The 17,764-nt window shown below is 51.2% G+C and overlaps 2 protein-coding genes across 8 annotated transcripts; one reads left to right on the forward strand and one right to left on the reverse strand.

Moving 5' to 3' along the window:
- Nucleotides 1–1,829: 1,829 nt before the first annotated feature.
- Nucleotides 1,830–12,971, reverse strand: SLC5A6 (solute carrier family 5 member 6). 7 transcript variants are annotated; one of them, XM_070379264.1, is made up of 18 exons: nt 12,898–12,971; nt 12,084–12,148; nt 9,997–10,078; nt 8,631–9,173; nt 8,239–8,304; nt 7,871–7,922; nt 7,445–7,512; nt 7,035–7,189; nt 6,516–6,656; nt 6,202–6,331; nt 5,587–5,675; nt 5,078–5,190; nt 4,691–4,758; nt 4,203–4,289; nt 3,875–4,056; nt 3,543–3,646; nt 3,201–3,316; nt 1,830–2,794 (listed from the first exon to the last, which is right to left on the reverse strand). In XM_070379264.1, exons 4-18 carry the CDS (start codon nt 9,021–9,023, stop codon nt 2,642–2,644), a joined length of 1,917 nt encoding a protein of 638 aa, XP_070235365.1. In that variant the 5' UTR covers nt 9,024–9,173; nt 9,997–10,078; nt 12,084–12,148; nt 12,898–12,971; the 3' UTR covers nt 1,830–2,641. The 7 variants fall into 7 exon arrangements, with proteins under 7 accessions (XP_070235365.1, XP_070235363.1, XP_005895787.1 ...); XM_070379262.1 differs by lacking the exon at nt 12,898–12,971 and adding an exon at nt 12,711–12,863; XM_005895725.3 differs by lacking the exon at nt 12,898–12,971 and adding an exon at nt 12,333–12,488.
- ATRAID (all-trans retinoic acid induced differentiation factor) lies at nt 12,946–17,616 on the forward strand. Its single transcript, XM_005895726.3, has 7 exons — nt 12,946–13,106; nt 13,791–13,912; nt 15,525–15,596; nt 15,805–15,876; nt 15,977–16,098; nt 16,969–17,066; nt 17,282–17,616. Exons 1-7 carry the CDS (start codon nt 13,008–13,010, stop codon nt 17,384–17,386), a joined length of 690 nt encoding a protein of 229 aa, XP_005895788.1. The 5' UTR covers nt 12,946–13,007; the 3' UTR covers nt 17,387–17,616.
- The last annotated feature ends 148 nt before the right edge of the window (nt 17,617–17,764 follow it).

The following is a 17,764-nucleotide window of genomic DNA, read 5'->3' on the forward strand; positions in this document are numbered from 1 at the left end:
CCAGTCCATTCTGAAGGAGATCAGCCCTTGGATTTCTTTGGAAGGAATGATGGTAAAGCTGCAACTCCAGTACTTTGGCCACCTCATGCGAAGAGTTGACTCATTGGAAAAGACTCTGATGCTGGGAGGGATTGGGGGCAGGAGGAGAAGGGGATGACAGAGGATGAGATGGCTGGATGGCATCACTGACTCAATGGATGTGAGTCTGGGTGAACACCGGGAGTTGGTGATGGCCAGGGAGGCCTGGCGTGCTGCGATTCATGGGGTCACAAAGAGTCGGACACGACTGAGTGTCTAAACTGAACTGAATTGACCTAGGAAGGTTCTAGAATGATGGTACAGTAGCACCTATTTAATACATCATTGTTCTCTGGACTGCTGTGTCAGGACAGACCCTGTCACCTGTGTGTGCACCCTATCCCAAAGGACACAGCTTCCAGGACAAGAGATGTGACTTTGGTAGGCCACTGAGAGTCACAGATCTGGGTTCTAGCCCTGCTTCAGCCAATCACTAGGCAAGCACTCCAGTTACCTGATACATGAAAATGCAAACGACATGGTGTGTGCTTCTCTCCCAAAGTATAAAATCAGGTAGTCACGAAAAGTGCTTCAAAAACTACAATAACTGGAATTTAAGGAATGCATCAATCCTTTACAATCTTGAACCTTCATGAAATTCACACCTAGTAGATGAAGGAACTGAAGCTTAAGGAGGTTAGGTGGACGGATGAACCAGTATTTGAATCCAAATCAGTCCATTAGACTTCACCCCCAATTATTAAATGGTACTTTTCTGCATGAAGATAAGTTACTGCATTAGAGACGAAGGAACATCTGTGTTGAGTTTGAATTACTTATATCGAGAATGAATCTATTATTCCCTTTTAATATAACTTGTGAAAGTTCTGAGTTCTGTAGGGTCCCCCCTTTTCTATGCAAATACAGTTAAAATACAGGAATTTGAGGCAAAAAGGGGCCACTCTGAAATGCCAATGGTGGGACCTGGTGCAGGGTCCCTGGGTGGCACAGTCATTCTTTAGCTATAAGATGGCAGCCAAGGTGAGGCCCTTGCATGAAGTGGGTGATGGATAAATATGATGAAGAATAAATGATGAAACTCCAACTAAAAATCTTAATTTATTTACTTAAAAAATAATTGTAATATATATTGGAACTATATGTAACCTTGTTCTGTATTTTCCAAGTCTCCTGTAAATGTGTTATCATACTTTCATAATTTAAAAAAATTAAAAAAAAAAAGGAATGAATGAGAGCCTGGCTAGGGCTAGAACCCTAGCAGCTTGGTGGGGTAGGGAAACAGGTTGAGCTGTGGCCCTCAGGACCAAGGTGGGGGGCTGTCAAGAGGGGCCTGAAGAGCCTGTGCTCTGGCCAGCTGGATGGGGCCAAGCAGAGACAGAGACCAAGTGTGGGTGGGCATAAGCAGAGTTTCTTCACAAGACCATAAAAGTCCACCTTAAATGTTCTATTTTTAAATGCTAAATAGCAACCTTCTTCCTCCTGCCCCCAAAGTGGAAATTCTCAGAGCAACATATTGTTCTGGTCAAGGACAAGTGGGCAGGACAGGCAACAGACCAAGCCACACGGGAAGAGAAGCAGCAGAGGAAAGTGCACGTTCAACCCCATGAACACATTACCCCCTGTAGACATGCACACCGGCCAGAGATCAGAAACCTCACCAGCCACCCTTGGTCCCCTGCAGGCCTCCCTCAGCAGGGGAAGACCTGTGCATGGGAGGAGGGGCTCTTCACCCTCGCCAGGGACAGGACTAGGGTGGACAAGAGCAGGTGCAGACAGTACAGGAACCCAGATTCTAGCCCAATGGCAGTTTTTATTCCTTAGGAACAAAGATATGTGGGTAAAACTCCAAAAGGAAACAGGAGCATGAATGACCAAATGACACGAGGGTGGCATGGCTCAGGAGTCAGACGGATGGCACACTCCACAGTGGACCTGGTCATGTCCTGGTTTCTCAACATCCACCCCATCCCCAAGTGCCCATTGCAAAGGTAGGGGGTGGGGCAGCGAGGTGAAAAACGTCCCTACTCTACACAAAGGAAATTAATGTACCTGCGTGTTCCGAGAGGCCTCTCAGGGACACCAAAACCTCCCTCTCAAGAATGGAGGTAGACAGATCAGGATGTCTGGGTAGCACAGACAACCTCAAAGTAGTGTCCCAGGGGCCCTGTGTGGCTGGCAGAAGCCGTGCTCCAATGGGACTGCAAGGGACACAAGAGCTGGCCAAGGCAGCTCCGCATCAATCTTGCCAGAGTGGGCCCAGCACAGCTATTTCCATTCACTTCAAAGAAGCCTGGCGATGCTGAATCAGAAGCCATTATCCTTTTGCCTGGAGATTTACCTCTATCCCTTTTTCTGGCAGAATTGTACCCCCTGCAAGCCTGGTTCTCTAGAGAACAGATGGGCAAAGAACAAGGAAAAACCTTGTCCTACTCTCACACCTCCTGTGACATGACAGCTTCTGCTGTAGCACAAACTCCCAAGAACAAGGTCCTTTGGTGTGGGTGAGGTCACTCAGTCTGTGACCCTCCTGCGGAATACCAGGGAACTCATCCCAGTACCGCAGGGGCCTCTGGGTCTGGGTCCCAAGTCTGTGATCCCAGGATCACAGTGAGGTCTCCTGGAGGATGAAGGTCGGGCTGATCCCCGGCTGGACGGGGCCTTCCTCAGGCACAGCCATGTCCACCTGGTCTCTGCTGCCCCTCAGCATCCCATTGCTCATCTTCTCTGGAAACATACGGGCTTCCAAGGAGAGGTCCTGGGGAATGTGGGCAAAGGGTGGGGTGAACGTGAGACGAAAGGGGAGGTGAAGGAACCTCCTTTTCCTCTTGCAGGAAGGGTGACCCCGCTGTGATCCTGGCTAGAAAGGGGACCAGCAAGGGGCAGCGAGGGGAGGAGCAGGCCTGGGGTGAGCACGAGGGTGGGAGGAGGGAGAGGACAGGCCAGCAGCTGTGGCCGCTCGGGGCCAAGACCCTTCTGCCCACCAAGCCCCCGCTTCCCTGTGGGAAGGAGCCGGCACCTGCTGCCGGATGGCCCAGGCTCAGGCAGATCATCAGAGAATGGGGGCTGGGGGAGAAAGAAGATGCGGGGGGGGGACGGAAACCAGAAGGTCCGGCAGTAGTCTGAGAGGGAGGGGAGGGGTGATCTGACAACAGAGGAGCTACCTGGCTGCCGGCTCTGCAGGGAAGCCGCTTCTGACAGGACAGGGGCAGGAGGGCAAGGAGTTTCGGCAACACTGGGTAAATGGTCCGAGGGTCCACGGTCCGGCCCCGCATGCCCCCTGAAGACAAAGTGCTCCTGAGACTCTAGTGTATAACCAGGGCACTTCCCAGAGCCATCCAATCTCACTCCTCTGAGCCCCTAGCCCCTACCCACCTCCTAGAGCTCCGCCAAGAAGCCTGACTATTCCAGACATCCAGGAGCCCCTGAGCTCAGACCCCAGACCCCTGAGTGCCATCCCTCGGGCAGTCCTCATTTCTTTGCGCGCCCACCCCACGCCCCCTCACCACTGAGCAGACTGACAGCCAGGCCCACCACAATGACGGTGGTGGAGTTGTGAGCGCTGTACCATAAGTACGACAGGGAATAGAGCCGCTGTAGCCCCGTGGGCCTGGGGAGAGCAGGGGGTGAGGACAATTAGCAACTCATTGAAGGAGCAACCGACCCTCAGGCACCTGGCTCCCCGCCCCCACCCCCTGCAAGGTCCCAGAGGTCGGGGAACCAACACCCAACATTCCCCACCCCCCAGGCTTCTAGTGGCCCATCCCTTAGCAAGGGCCCTGGAAAACCCCTCAAGAATGAGCTGCTTTCCCCAAGGAGAGAGTGAGCTCTGACTCACTTGGAGGCGGCAGTCGAGGGCATCAGTGTGGCCATGGTGACAGCAGTCAGATTGCTGGACAGGGAGAAGCTGGACCCGTTAGGGGGAGAGAGTGCTCTACCAGAGCCCATGCTGGTCACTATGCTCCCGATGCCGATCCAGAAGGCCATAATCAGTCCAGCCAACAGGCCCACGATGGCACCCTGCCCAGAGACGTGACACTCTCTTGTCACAAGGCCAGCCCCACCAAAGCTTTACACCAGTTCCCAGCACTCCTAGTGAAAGCCCTGCCAAGCCATTCCCCAGGTCCACCCCCACACATGACCCTGGAGTCATGTGGGTCACTCACAGGAGGATTTGCACAAGGAAAGAACATCCCAAGGCAGAAGAGTCCAAGCAGTGGCCCCCCAACCATACCAAAGATGCTGATGGCTGCCTGCAGAGGACAGGGTGAGAAAAAGAAAAGAACACACAGGCTCAGAGACCCCAGCCTCAGCAATGTGGCAGAGCCACCACCACTGCCTCAGAGCCCCACCAGCCAGATCTGTCAGTCTCTTCTCCCTGGAACCACTAGAACGCAGGATCCTAGAGGGCAGAAACAGTTATGGGAATATGCCTGGGGTTCTCCAGAGGCTGATCCTTAGACCTCTCTGAGCCAACAACAACTCTGGGGCTTTTGGCTACTAGGGAGTCTGTTCAGACCTACAGGCGTAGCCGGTCAAAGGGGAACTTCTGACACCTGCCCTCTGTGTCAATTCCTTTCACAATAGCAGTCTTCTTCCCTTTCTGATTTCAATCTGCTCCTTTTCTCCCCCAACAATTCTGTTCCCTCATTACCTGCAGCACAGGTCCCATCTGCGAGGAAATATAGGCCATTCCCAGACAAAGTAGCCCATAACCAAAGGCTGGGAAAAAAGCAGGGGAGAAATAAGCAGATGTGAGTTAACACAATAAGCAGGGAAAGCAGAGCAAAGCTCTTTCCCTGGTCAAACTACTACCTCTCTGTCCCTGGGAAGGGAGCATATTACCTCAGGACCCAGCTCCAGGTCCCTCCCACCCTGTCCTCACTTCTAGGTGACCAAGACTGCTCCCCAGGAAGTTCCCTGGCACATAATCAAGGTCAGTGCTTTACTGGGCAAGTGTACTTCAAAGCAGACAGCCGACAGTGCTTAGGAGGTATCTTAGAAAGTACATGGCTGAAAAGATAAGGAAGTATAATCCCACCAATGATTCTGGAAAGCATGGTGGCCCGGACTTCAGAGACACGAGGGAACCAGGGTCGAATCAAGTCTTCCGTTGTAACAGTTGCCAGTGAATTAAAAGCAGAGGATATGGTGCTGAAAGAAGGAAGAGAAAGTCAGGTCCAGAAGGGCAAACCTAACAAGGGACCCTATTGAGGGACAAGTGCCCTAAAGGCAGGAGAGGACGCATGTAACCCAAACACTACTCTGACAGCTGGAACCGAGGAAGAGGCCTGGGAGGCAGGGACACCTGGCCTCTTCTGACTGGGGTTCAGGTTTGGTTCAAGTAAATCAATTCCTGGTATAGAAGACTCCTTCACCAAAAAGGGGCCTCGCCTAGGAGAGGACATGCCTGTCCACACAGAAGAGCTGTCCCTTGTCGTTCACACACAAACAGGCACAATGAGAGGCTCAGAGGGACCTCCCATCCACCCGTCACCTTGTACTCAGAGGGGTCAGCTGTGTCAAGCCTGAGGGGAAAGGTCAAGGTACCTGAGGGAGCCACTGAAGAGGCAGGCGACGAAGAGCCCAGGCAGCCCCGGCAGGCCTCTCAGGAGATCCATCACAAAGTACAAGACGAACTGCAGGCGGAGCAGAAGAGTACAGCTCTGCTCAGAGAAGCCCTTCCCAGGGGAGCGCCGCCCTTCCCCTGCATGTGCCACCCACATGCGCCGACCAGTCTTTGGAGACTGGGCGCCTTAGGAAGGGGGCCAGGCACTGAAGGCGACCCCACAGTAAGTGGAGAGAAAGCGGGCTCTGTACAAAGAAGGACGCAGCAGCCCGTGCCCCAGCTCTCCCCCAGCCAGTGGTGTGACTTGAGCACGCTAGCCACCCCATTGGGTCACCTTTTCTCCTCTACCAGATGAGGCTGTGAGGAGGGATAGAAGAGATCAGCTGTGTGATGGCTCCCCACAGGGCAGGTGGTACGGAGGAGTGAGTCAGTAAAGGGAGGTCCCCGCTCCGTGGGCTGGGCCCTATGATCAGCTGCAGAATCCCAGGGAGGAAGGACTTCACATGCAGTGCCCACCCCAGGTGGGGGTCCTCTCTGCAGCCACCCAGACACTCCCTTTGGAGGGGTCCAGGCAGGGGGCAGGGAGGCCGTCTCACCTGGTCAGGGGCTGCCTGACTCTGCTGGGTGCTCATAGGATACTCCTGGTAGTAGGTAAACATGACCAGGCCAATGAGGCAGCCCATGCTGAGCGCCACCTGCTGGCAGGGGAAGACGGCATAGCAGGAGCTGCAAGAGAGGCCAGTGCAAGCAGAGGGTGTTAGCAGGCATGTCCCCACACCCCAGAAGGCAGGTCCACGTCCTGCCCAGTGGGTGTGCCCTGGTATCCTGCCCCACCGAAACTGCCGCAGCAGAACCAGGTCCCAGTCTCTCCCCCATCCCGGGCCCCCCGTCTTCCCAGTCCTGCCCTCACAGCACTGCAGCCTTCTCCGTGCGGGAACTGAGGTAGCGCTGCACCTGCGCCTGGTTCACTCCATACAAGGAGAGCATCATGAAGACACCCCCGAAGGCCAACGTCCAGAACGTGTGCCGCACAAACGGGTCCGGGTCCAGCCTGCCATAGACACCAACGTGCCACTGTGGCCCCAGACTCAGCCTTCCCTGCCCTCCTCCGACAGGGGGCAGGGCAGAGAGATGGCTGCCGGGGCCAAAGTGGACTCAAGACAGGACAGCAGGCTGGGTGGGGAGGGAGTGGTTCCATTCTACCAACCCACAGCCTCATCCCAGGTACTAGAAACATCCTGACACCTGACCACCCGGGGGAACACTGAGCTTGTCCTCCACCCCTGCAGGCCCAGCCTCCCACTGGCCTCAAGGCTGCACTTCAACTCCCACAGCTTCCTCTCTGCTTACTACCACCCTAGGCGCAGGCTCTAAGAGGGGCTCAGCTCCCAGGCACGACAGACCCCAGCCAGGGAAGGGGTGTACTTACTCAATTCCAGAGATGAGGCCATGCTGGGAAGCCACTTCCCACACGTGCCCCAAACCGCCCACCTTGGCCGACCCCACAATGATAACTGCCAGCTGCCCCAGGAACATGACCAGTGTCTGGAAGACATCTGTCCAGATGACTGCCTTCAGTCCACCCTACAGGGAGAAGACAGCACCCCTGCCACAGATGTCCACGGAGCCACACCACCAGCGAGGGCAGCAGCCAGCTGCTGACATCCTTCCCATCCCATTCCCTACCATCACATCCCATCCCCTGACACGATCCCATCCCTTTTCACAACACCCATCTCCTCACCTATATTCTTATCTACTACCCACCTACTTATCTTGTCCCACCTTTTCCTCTTTCCCCCACCTCCCTCCTCTCCACCCTTCCCTAAGACTGGTTACCAGAGCAGTGTAGATGGTACAGACAATGCCTAGGGTCAGCACTGACAGCCAGAGATCAAAGCCAGTCACTGTAAACAGATAAAAATCACATTCCTATCTCCAGAGGAGGGTTTCCCAGGGATAAACCAGGGAAATGCAGTAAGATATGAACCATTTGATTATAAGGATGAAATAAATCATTTACCACAATGGAAAAAAAAAAAAGGTTTGTAAAGCTCCACCAAAAGGTGTTGATTAACCAATTCAGATGGGGCCTGGTAATGTTTGATTAGCTTTCCACCTCTAGTGAAGACCAGCCAAGGGCCCAGAGTGGAATAATTCCTTGGTCAAGGTTAGGTTCTTTTCTGCATTCTTTCCTCCACCTGCCCCTCCCAAAGGTTTTCCCTAGCCTGCAGTGGCTGGGAGCCAGGGACTGTGACTCCTCACCTGCATTGAGGGCCAAGGATGGTGCATAGAGGACGACCCCCATATAGATCACCTGTTGGGTGTGGAGAGAAAATGTGACGGGAGGAGCCGATGAGGTGGGGCAGAGAGAAGAAAAGACAGACCTCAGCTCCAATATCCCAGAGGCCTTCCTTCACCTACACTCCCCCTCCCTCTCCCTTCTCCCAAAATTTGGTTTGCCACCACCATGGTTATGTGTGCTAGAACTGGAAGGGACGGCAACAAGATGTCTCCGGGGGTGAGCAGGAATTTCAGTCTTGCTAGTCTGAGAGCAGGGAAGGCTCCAGCGAGCCCGAATCCATGTCCCTCTACCCTGCACCAGGTTCAACTTCTATCCTCATTCCACTTACCATCTGAAAGATGAAGGTCACAGTTCCACAAACACGCACAGCTTTATTGAACCGGAGTTCCAGGTACTAGGTAGGAGTAAATTAAAAAAAAAACAAACACAATGCATTCCTCCCCACCCCATCCCCAACAAATCACACACAACTTCCCTCAGGAAGCCCAGGAACAGAGGAAATAGCCAACTCATATCCACTCTGGGCCCCCCTCAGCACAGTGCTTCTCCCCGAACTCCTACCCTGCCCGACCTCACCACAGTGAACTTCTAGACACATAATGTATTTATTCTCTGCCCCTCTCATCAGGCAGACAGAGTTGAGGGGCCCAGATCCCTGTGTGCCTGGTTCCTTCTCTCTACCCCTGCCCCTGAGAGTCCTCTGTGCTCCTCCCTACCTACCTCATAGGCACTGGTGATATGCAGGCGGTAGAAGATGGGGATGAAGACATGTGCTGGGATCAGCAGTCCTAGGAAATAGCAGCAGCCCAGGAACCAATACTGGGTCCCGAATCGGTAGATCTCAGACGGCACACCCAGGATGGCCACAGCTGACTGGAAGGTGGCCAGCAAGGACAGGGCCACAGGAAGGCAGCCCATTTTTCGATCTGCCAACAGCAACTGGCCGATGCTATGTCGGCCCCAGCCACGATAGGCATGGTAGAGCCCGATGGCAAGGGAGAGAACCAGCAGCAGGACAAAGACCACATAGTCCACCAGGCTGAAGGTGGACGTGACCACGTTGGTGTCTGAGGCTGGAGGGAGGGGCGTGGCGGTGCTCAACCCCACACTCATATTCTCTCTGAGTCTGTGACCTGCGGCCACTTGCTCTTCCTGGGGTCTGGGCTGCCACTCAGCTGGGCAGTGACAGGCAAGCCGCTACAACCTGACTTCCAGACACCGCCTCACAGTCCTCCTCCACCAAGTGACATTGTCCAGGGTGATCTACAAAGAAACTGGCTCTCAGGCAGGCCTCCCCTGCCTTCACGGCCACCCACCCTCGGGCTTGTGCATTCCACACCCATCAGATTTGCCCAGCCAGGCCCCAGGGCAACCAGAAAGGTCTGGAGGCATTGATATGTGTTTAGTAGGGCAGAGTTGGGAGGAGAGGGAGGAAGCAGCAGATTGAGATAGCCAGGAGGTAACTATTTGGCCAAGACCTTTCTGGGTATACACAACTGTGAAACTTAAGAACCTTCTAAGGTCTTCACCCTAGCAGGAAAAGAAAAATCACCTCTAGCCCACCCTCTAGTTTCTTCTCAGAATCCCCTGCCCCACCCGCTGCCTGAACACACAGACCCAGTCACTACAATGTAAGCCAGCAGAGTCCAGCCTGGCGCCTCCACCCAGCAGGGAAGAAGAAACTTCAGGAAAGAGACTAACAAAACCATGGCCTCTATTCTCCCAGCCTCAGGCCCCACCTTCCGAACAGCACGCCTTTTCAGCACTGATCACCAGGAAGACCACCTCCACAGCAGCCTCAAATTCCTTTTCAGGCATCCCCAGGCCAACGACTCTGTTCTCCCCAACTTATTTAAAGCCCTGCCAACCACCTCTCAGCTCTTCTACCTGTAACACGGCAGTCAGTAGCAGATCCAGGGAGAGATTGGGTTCAAAAGTGAGAGGCCAACATGCTGGAACCAGGGGTTCACAGTTACAATTTCAGGGGCACTTCAGAAAGAAGCTAGCCAGCCAGGGAGTTGGGGCAGGGGTGGGCAAGAGAAACAGTCAGGGAAAGTGGTGCTATCCCACAGGAGCAGACACCCACCTCAAGGAGCAATCCCTGCTGTGAAGCAAGGCTGCCTGGAGAAGCTGCGTGTCTGGAGCTGAACGGAGGCTGAAGGCCTGGTCTATAAGAAGCAGAGGTGAGAAGAGCTAAGGTGAAGCTCAGCAGCTATTTGTTGCGGCCCCTTCAGGGAACCAATCACTGCGGTCCAAATGGCCCTATCACCCTACAACCCCCAAACTCCAGCTCAGCCCTAGAGACTCCAGAATGGAGAGCAGGGAGCTCACATTCAACGGCATTCTTAGATGGATTAGGCTTTTGCTGCAAGTTCCACTTGGCACTGAATGCCAGGAGGAATTGCAAAAGAGTTGCTGAGAGATGGGAAAGTTGCTGTTCTAACTCCTGCACAATAAATACTAATCCTTAGAGAATATATTAAATACCATTATCCTCAGAACAAGGACCAGATCACGGTATGCCAAAACTTAGAGGAATCTTAGGAGATCACTAGCATAACCCCCTCATTTACCAACAGACACACCAAGGCCTGCGAATTTAGAAAGCCTAACATGATGACCATTAACATTTTTGAACACATGTTGTAAAACACAGCACTGTGCTATGTACTTTATAAGTATTAGCAATGATAATAATATCTATACCTTTCAAAACACCATGTCTCTCAGGTTATACACTTTATATGAACACTCTTTAGTTCTCTAGGGTTGGACAGCATCATATAAAACAACAGAGAAATAACAGGATTGTCAGTAAGTGTGACAGGTAATTCACCAGAAGCCCCTCCCTCCCTAGTCCCTGAACTGGGGCTGGAGCAGAGTGTTAACTGTTGTCAATCATTCCTGGAACAAAGTTTAGGTTTCAACTAATCTAGAGACAGATTAACATAAATCATGTCTTCTGTTCTTGCCCACTAGGAGAAAGATCAGCTTCGCTGTCTTCCGGCCCTCCTACCCTGTGTTCTTGGATATATGTTGCCTGCCTGGCAAGATATGGCTTCATGCAGACCAAACCTGAACCCTGAACCTCCTGGGGTCAACGAAGAGGTGAAAACAAGTTGGCAACTCTTGAATCACATGTTCTACTAAGTCACAAATGTGAGTCCCCAGAACAATGTTCCCAACAGGCCACTCAGGTTTAACCTAAAGATGCCTGGGGCTTTGCTACATTGCAACATCTCAAGTTTTCTCACTCCTCTTTGGCAAGGTTTTCATTGCTATGATAGAGGTGATAGGAACTACCAGAGAGTAAGAGGAAATATGTCTGCTGTGTACAAATGTACAGACGTAAAGGGTTAATGATATGGCTAGGCAGGTAGTTGCAGAAAGGAAGGAAGGTCAAAGTATAGAATGGAAAACAAGATGTACAGAAACGCAGACTCTCTGCTGCTGGGGTAAACTGGCAGGGCTTCCTGAGAATTCTATTTGCATGAGATGCAGAGAACCCTCCTGGATGGCTGAAGAAAGAGCCAGGCAAGACAGGAAAAACCTGACCCAGTAACAAAAACTTCACCAGACACGGTTCTAAGAGCAGGACAGGGACCTTCTAACCTTTAAAAAACTCACCTCTCTCTGAGAGGTGCTAAAAGTAACAGAAAAGCTGTTTCACTAAAACTCTAACACACAGGGCACCAAATAGCAGGCTGTAGGGGGCTCTTTTTAAAAGTCTGATATACACAGACAAGAAAGAGAATCATTCCTAACCACCCTAATCACACTCTCACTTTGGTAGCAAAATGAATTGCTTTGCCCCCTACAAAAGGCAAATGGGCCACCGGAGGACCAATCTTCCCCAAAAGATGCCTTCAAAATCTGTCCTTGTGCCTAGAATCCCGCAAGATCTGAAAGGCTCTAGAGGTCCTCATTAAAACGCTAGTAACTAATGCCTTAGTAAATGTGCCAGCCCTCTGAAAGTAAATGCTTTTAGATTCCAGACACCTGGGGGTAGGTAGAAGGGGAGCCAGGCTAGAAGACGAGCTTTGATTAGCTTTGATGAGTTTTTTCTGGCCCTAACCAAAGCCCACACTCAGTCCCTCCCGGCACGGGGCTCCCTTGGCGCCCCTTCGGTCGGGGCCTCGTGCCACCACGGGATAGCCCTCGTCTTCCCCTTACCTCCAGGGCCCAGCCAAGACTAAGAAGGTCTTGTCGTTCTTCCCGAGATCTGCATCGCTCCTTTTCTGGGAAGACAAAGGAGATGAGGACTTAGGGGACTATCTATCCCGCTTCCACCTCCTCGCCAGAGCACCGGACGCCGCGTGGTTTCAGGACTGAGCTGAAAGGGACAGGGTGCCCCCAGCGTCCTCAGGCTCGTCTCCTCCCGACAGGATTTGCCCTTCGTCCTTTGCTCCCCATCACCCTTACCCTCTTTATTTCCTGACTTCTCTCCTCCCTCCACACGCGAGGTGGCACAACCACTACCACCTCGCCGCCTGCACGTTCACCTTCCCCGGACTCCAGGCTAGGAGCCGGCCCACCCCGCTCCTCATCTTTCTGCTCCTCCCCGTCCCTCCCCGCCCTGACGCCACTCTCCGCAGCCTGTGTGCTCCAACCCAACCCCTCACGGCCCGCCCTCGACCGGCCCTCCTGCTCGATCTCCACACGTGGGTCCGGCCTCCGCGGGAGAGCGGGCCCGGCCACGCCGGGCCGGGTGACAGCTGAGTCCCGCCCCCTGCCGGTCCTCGCGCCGCCATGTTTACTGCGGGCAGATGGATTAACCCCGAGTTGCTTCAGAGACGCTACCCCGACGTCCGGGAGCATGGAGCGCGGCGCTGAGAAAGCGGTGGCAAGGAGGTCTTCGCTTAAGGGGGAAGAAGGGTGTGGTTAGTCCCCCGAACTAGGACTGGGGCCCCCAACGACAACAACAAAAAAATGCGCTGACCCCCACGACTAAAGGTAACCCCAGCCCTCCCAGCACCGACCAACCCACCTGACTAGCGGGGCGGGCCAGGCCACGCCCCGCACGGGGGCGTGACACGGTGGGAGGCAGGGCCGCACGCGCGTCTCGCGATCAGTGGAGAAGGTCGGAAGGAGCGAAAAATGGCCCCTTGCGGGCTCGGCAGTCCTTTGAGCTTGGTTCCCTGGGCTGCAGCCCTGCTCTTCGTTCTGAGCGTGGGAAGGGCTTTGGCGCTACCCGAGGTACTGAAGCAGATTAAAGGTTGGGTTGAAAAAGAATTGCTCGCCGGCACTCGGCCCTCCCCTCTCCCCTGCCTGCCGCAGCCCCGATTTCGTTCCTGGGGCCTCCCTACCCGTCACCTAGCCGGCTCCCACTCCCGAGTACTCAACGCCGCTGTCTCCCAGCGCTTTCGCCCTGCTGACGTCCAAAGACGTTTGAAATTTGACCTCCTCGCTCGAATAGTTATATTGGAATAACTATAAGTTCTTTCCACAAATGAGCCCTCCGGCCGTTCTGCAAGCTTGCTGCGTTCTAATGCCGCTGGATAGCGTGCGTTGGTAGGACTACTTTCTGTAATGCTTGATGAGTTCTTTTTGTACCTGCAGTCCTTTTACACCCGGTCACATGGGGCTGGCAGGTTGAGAAGTCGTTGGAGAGGGCATTATAAGTGTGTTCGAATAGTAATTCTCAGAGATGAGATCCTTCCCTGGACAAGATCCGGTACGGAAATTCTCCGGTGCGCTGTTTTGGCGCCTGGTTCCAGAGGAAGAAATATGTCTTCTGTAAATCTGACATAAAGGCCCTATGTTAGAGGAATTCTGCAGCATATACTGGCAGTTAACGTTTGAGCCTCTGTTTCCTGCCCCCCCCTCCCCCCGCCCCCGGCTTTTCTTTCTGGAGTTCTAATAGTTTTCTCTCTTCTGCAGATATGCACCCAGTGTCCAGGGAGTGTGCAAAATTTGTCAGAAGTGGCTTTTTATTGTAAGCGGACACCAGAGCTAACGCTGCGAGCCCGCTGCTGCCTGAATGGGGAAGGCACCATCCTGGGGTGAGGGAGAAGACCTCCCTGGGTACTGGAAAAAAGTTCCCAAACCGGATTCTTCAAGGCTTGCCTGATTGGCTTTGGGGATAAATATTCATATATATTTTTGAGGCATCTAAACCGTGATAAGTGAAGAATCTGCCTACAGTCCAGGAGACCTGGGTTGGGAAGATCACTCGGAGAAGGAAATGGCAACCCACTCCAGTATTCTTGCCTGGAGAATCCCATGGACAGAGGAGCCTGGCGGGCTACAGTCCATGGGGTTGAAAAGCGTGAGACACATACTGAGTGACTAACACTTTAAACAACCCTGTGGTTCTTCCTGGTTGAAAAATGCATAAAAGTCATAATTTTGAGCATTTTTTAACCTTATTTCTTTTGTTTATTATCAACTCTGGCTTATTTACTGTAGTGTCTCCATGAAATGACTCCTTTGGCCTCCAGGACACTGATACACGGTTTTCTTCCTCTTCTCATTAATTCATATTTGAGGCAAATTTCTCTTTTTGTCCCCTTATACAGATTACTTCCTGCATTGTTTTCCCCTCACACTCTTGAGAATCCACTTATTCTTACAGCTTCAACCATTATGCAGGTGTCTCCCAAAACTAGATCTCTCTTAATTTCCTTTGACTTTTCTCCAGATATGTGGAAAAAACATAATAGATTCCTATTAAACATTTCCTTTTTCAGAGCACCCTCACTTCTGATTCAGATTGTCTTGCTTCCTTTCTCCTCATTCCGTTATCTATCTAAATACTGATTTGTATTGAACTTTCAGAAAACCAGTTTCTTTCCATTATTGCTCTGGCTTTAAAATTACACTTACAATTGTCTGTGGTCCTAGGATAAAGTACAAACCAGGAACTATCATAGACTGGCCCAACCTACCTTTCCAACATTACTTTCAATTAGTTGTCCACTCAAACCCTCCAGGAGAGTCTGGCTTCAGCCTCCTACCTCCAAAAGCAGGCCACCTTTGTTTCTCTGTTCAAGCCTCTCTCTTTACCTAAACTTGCCTTCCTCCATCAAATTAGGACATATCTGTCCTTTAATTCCAACATCTTTTGTGAATACTCTGTACTACTAAATGCCAGAGTAATATCTTTTAATTTTTCACTTCCTCTAATCCTTAGTGTCTGTACCACTCAAGTTAATTTTATATACTGTTCACATTGCAATTTAATGTTTATATATTTTTTATTCTGGGTGATGGTCTTGTTCCCCTAGTACCTTGTAAACAACTTGCAAGCTAAGATACTGAATGTTATTTTTAAGTCTCCCAATTTTTGCAGTTAGTAGGCATTAAGTAATATTTGCAGTTAGTAGTCATTAAGTAAATACTAAGGCACCATTCCATTAAGTAAAGGAATAGCAATAGATATTGAAGAAATATGACTAGTGCAAATGAGGGACAGAATTTTTAAAATTTAAGTAGCTACATGTGTTAGTGGTTACTTAATTGGACAATGCAGGATGAAAACATCTACCAGAGTGCCTAGTTTGTGGTCCTGACATAGGTGTGTTCAATGAATATTAGCTGTAAAGAGGGTTGTAATAGCTTACCCTGGGTGAAGGGGAAAGATACACAGTTTCACTGATTACTTTATTTCCTCAGGCTGGATCTCCAGAACTGCTCTCTGAAGGACCCTGGTCCAAACTTTCCTCAAGCACATACTGCTATCATCATGTAAGTCGTTAGTTATCCTCCTTCCGAAAAAGTGACCTTGGCGTAGGGTTGATGGGAAAGTCTTTGAGGATGGACTGCTAAAAAGATGTTTGAATATTGTCTACATTTGGACAACTCAGAATAAGAACTGGATTACCATCCAGAAAGATGTATGAATGGAAGTAAAGTGTTTTCCTAGAGCACAGTGCTAACAGTGTGTGCTTTGCAGAGACCTTCAGGCAAACCCCCTCCAGGGTGACTTGGTCAACACCTTCCATGGCTTTACTCAGCTCCAGACTCTGTGAGTAAGAGTGTGGGGTGCGGGAGAGAACCAAAGAGAGGCAGTGCTATGAACTCAGCAACTTTGGTCTGCATATTATGACTGCCTGTGTTGTGTTCAGGATACTGCCACAAGATGTCAACTGTCCTGGAGGTATTAATGCCTGGGATACTATCACTTTTTATATAAACAACCAGAGTTGCGAAGGACAAAGGAATATTTGCAACACCACTGAGGACCCAGGTATGCTGTCTCACTTCCACCCCTCCGGAAACTACCCTTCCTCCCTGTATTCTCTACTTTAGATCAGAAAGACGGTAAAATTGCCTAAGTGCCTTTTGTTCAGGTTTCCGAAGTGTTCAGTTCAGTTCAGTCCAGGTGCTCAGTCGTGTCCGACTCTTTATGATCCCAAGGACTGCAGCATACCAGGCTTCCCTGTCTATCACCAACTCCTGGAGCTTGCTCAAACTCTTGTCCATTGAGTCGGTGATGTCATCCAACCATCTCATCTTCTGTCATCCCCTTCTTCTCCTGTCTTCTTCAGTCTTTCCCAGCCTCAGGCTATTTTCCAATGAGTCAGTTCTTTGCATCAGGTTTCCAAAGTATTGGAGCTTCAGTTTCAACATCAGTCCTTCCAGTGAACACCCAGGACTGATCTCCTTTAGGATGGACTGGTTGGATCTCCTTGCAGTCCAAGGGACTCTCAAGAGTCTTCTCCAACACCATGGTTCAAAAGCATCAGTTCTTTGGCATTCAGCTTTCTTTATGGTCCAACTCTCACATCCATACATGAATGACTACTGGAAAAAACCATAGCTTTGACTAGACAGACCTTTGTCGGCAAAGTAATGTCTCTGCTTTTTGATATGCTGTTTACATTTGTCATAGCTTTAATACACTCTCTAGGTTTGTCATAGCTCGGAAGTCTTAACCCTTTGGAAAGAAAGATCTTAAAATTATTTTGTTATCATGATAGTGTTCTGATTATCTGTAGTCTATTTTCCACTCTACGTTTGCCCTAGAAATAGTTGAGAGAATCTAAGCTGAAGGAGATATATGGGAAATATACCTAATGAAATCCAGTAATGTTCTCTGTTTCTCTCTGGCTCTCAGAAATATGTCCTGAGAATGGATCTTGTGTACCTGATGGTCCAGGTCTCTTGCAGTGTGTCTGTGCTGATGGCTTCCATGGCTACAGGTGTATGCGCCAGGTGAGGAATTAGGCCTCCTAATTAGGGGTAAGAGATACGCATAGATCAAGTACCTCTTTCAAAGAAGACCAGCAGCTGATGCAAATCACCTAGAGAAGGAAACTAGAAGAAAACTGCCCTGGCTCAGGGGACAGATATGCTAGGAATTACTGAATGTTAGGTTTTAAGCCCTTGGTGTAACCCTGTATGAAGTTTTTTTGGTCTGTTATTCACAGGGCTCCTTCCCATTGTTCATGTTCTTTGGTATTCTGGGATCCACCACCTTATCCATCTCCATCCTCCTTTGGGGGACTCAACGCCGAAAAGCCAAGGCTTCATGAACCACACAGATCTTCCCACTGACCTAAAGATCATCCCCATCTTAGCCCAGTCAGGGAGATTTGCTTCCTAGACATCAATCATCAGCGGATCCTCCCAAGGCAGAGGCCTCCGATGGAAGGAAGATGGAAATTTGCACAACCCTAGTGTGTTGTAGACATCCAGTCCGGGAGTGGACTAGTACCAGTTCACATTTGTGCTGTTGACCATAATAAACAGTTTTTCTTTTTTTCTTCTTGTCTCTTGGTTGGGGTGGCAAAGGCTGCTTCAGGGGGAAGAGCTGGTTTTCACAGGTTTCCCTTAACTTCGCGCTTGGTAAGAGGTGACCCTACCCGCTAGTCTCCCTGGCCCCGCCCCTCACGCTCCCGGCCCCGCCCCTC

Source organism: Bos mutus, chromosome 11, assembly GCF_027580195.1.
Source record: "Bos mutus isolate GX-2022 chromosome 11, NWIPB_WYAK_1.1, whole genome shotgun sequence".
Taxonomy (NCBI): Eukaryota; Metazoa; Chordata; class Mammalia; order Artiodactyla; family Bovidae; genus Bos; species Bos mutus.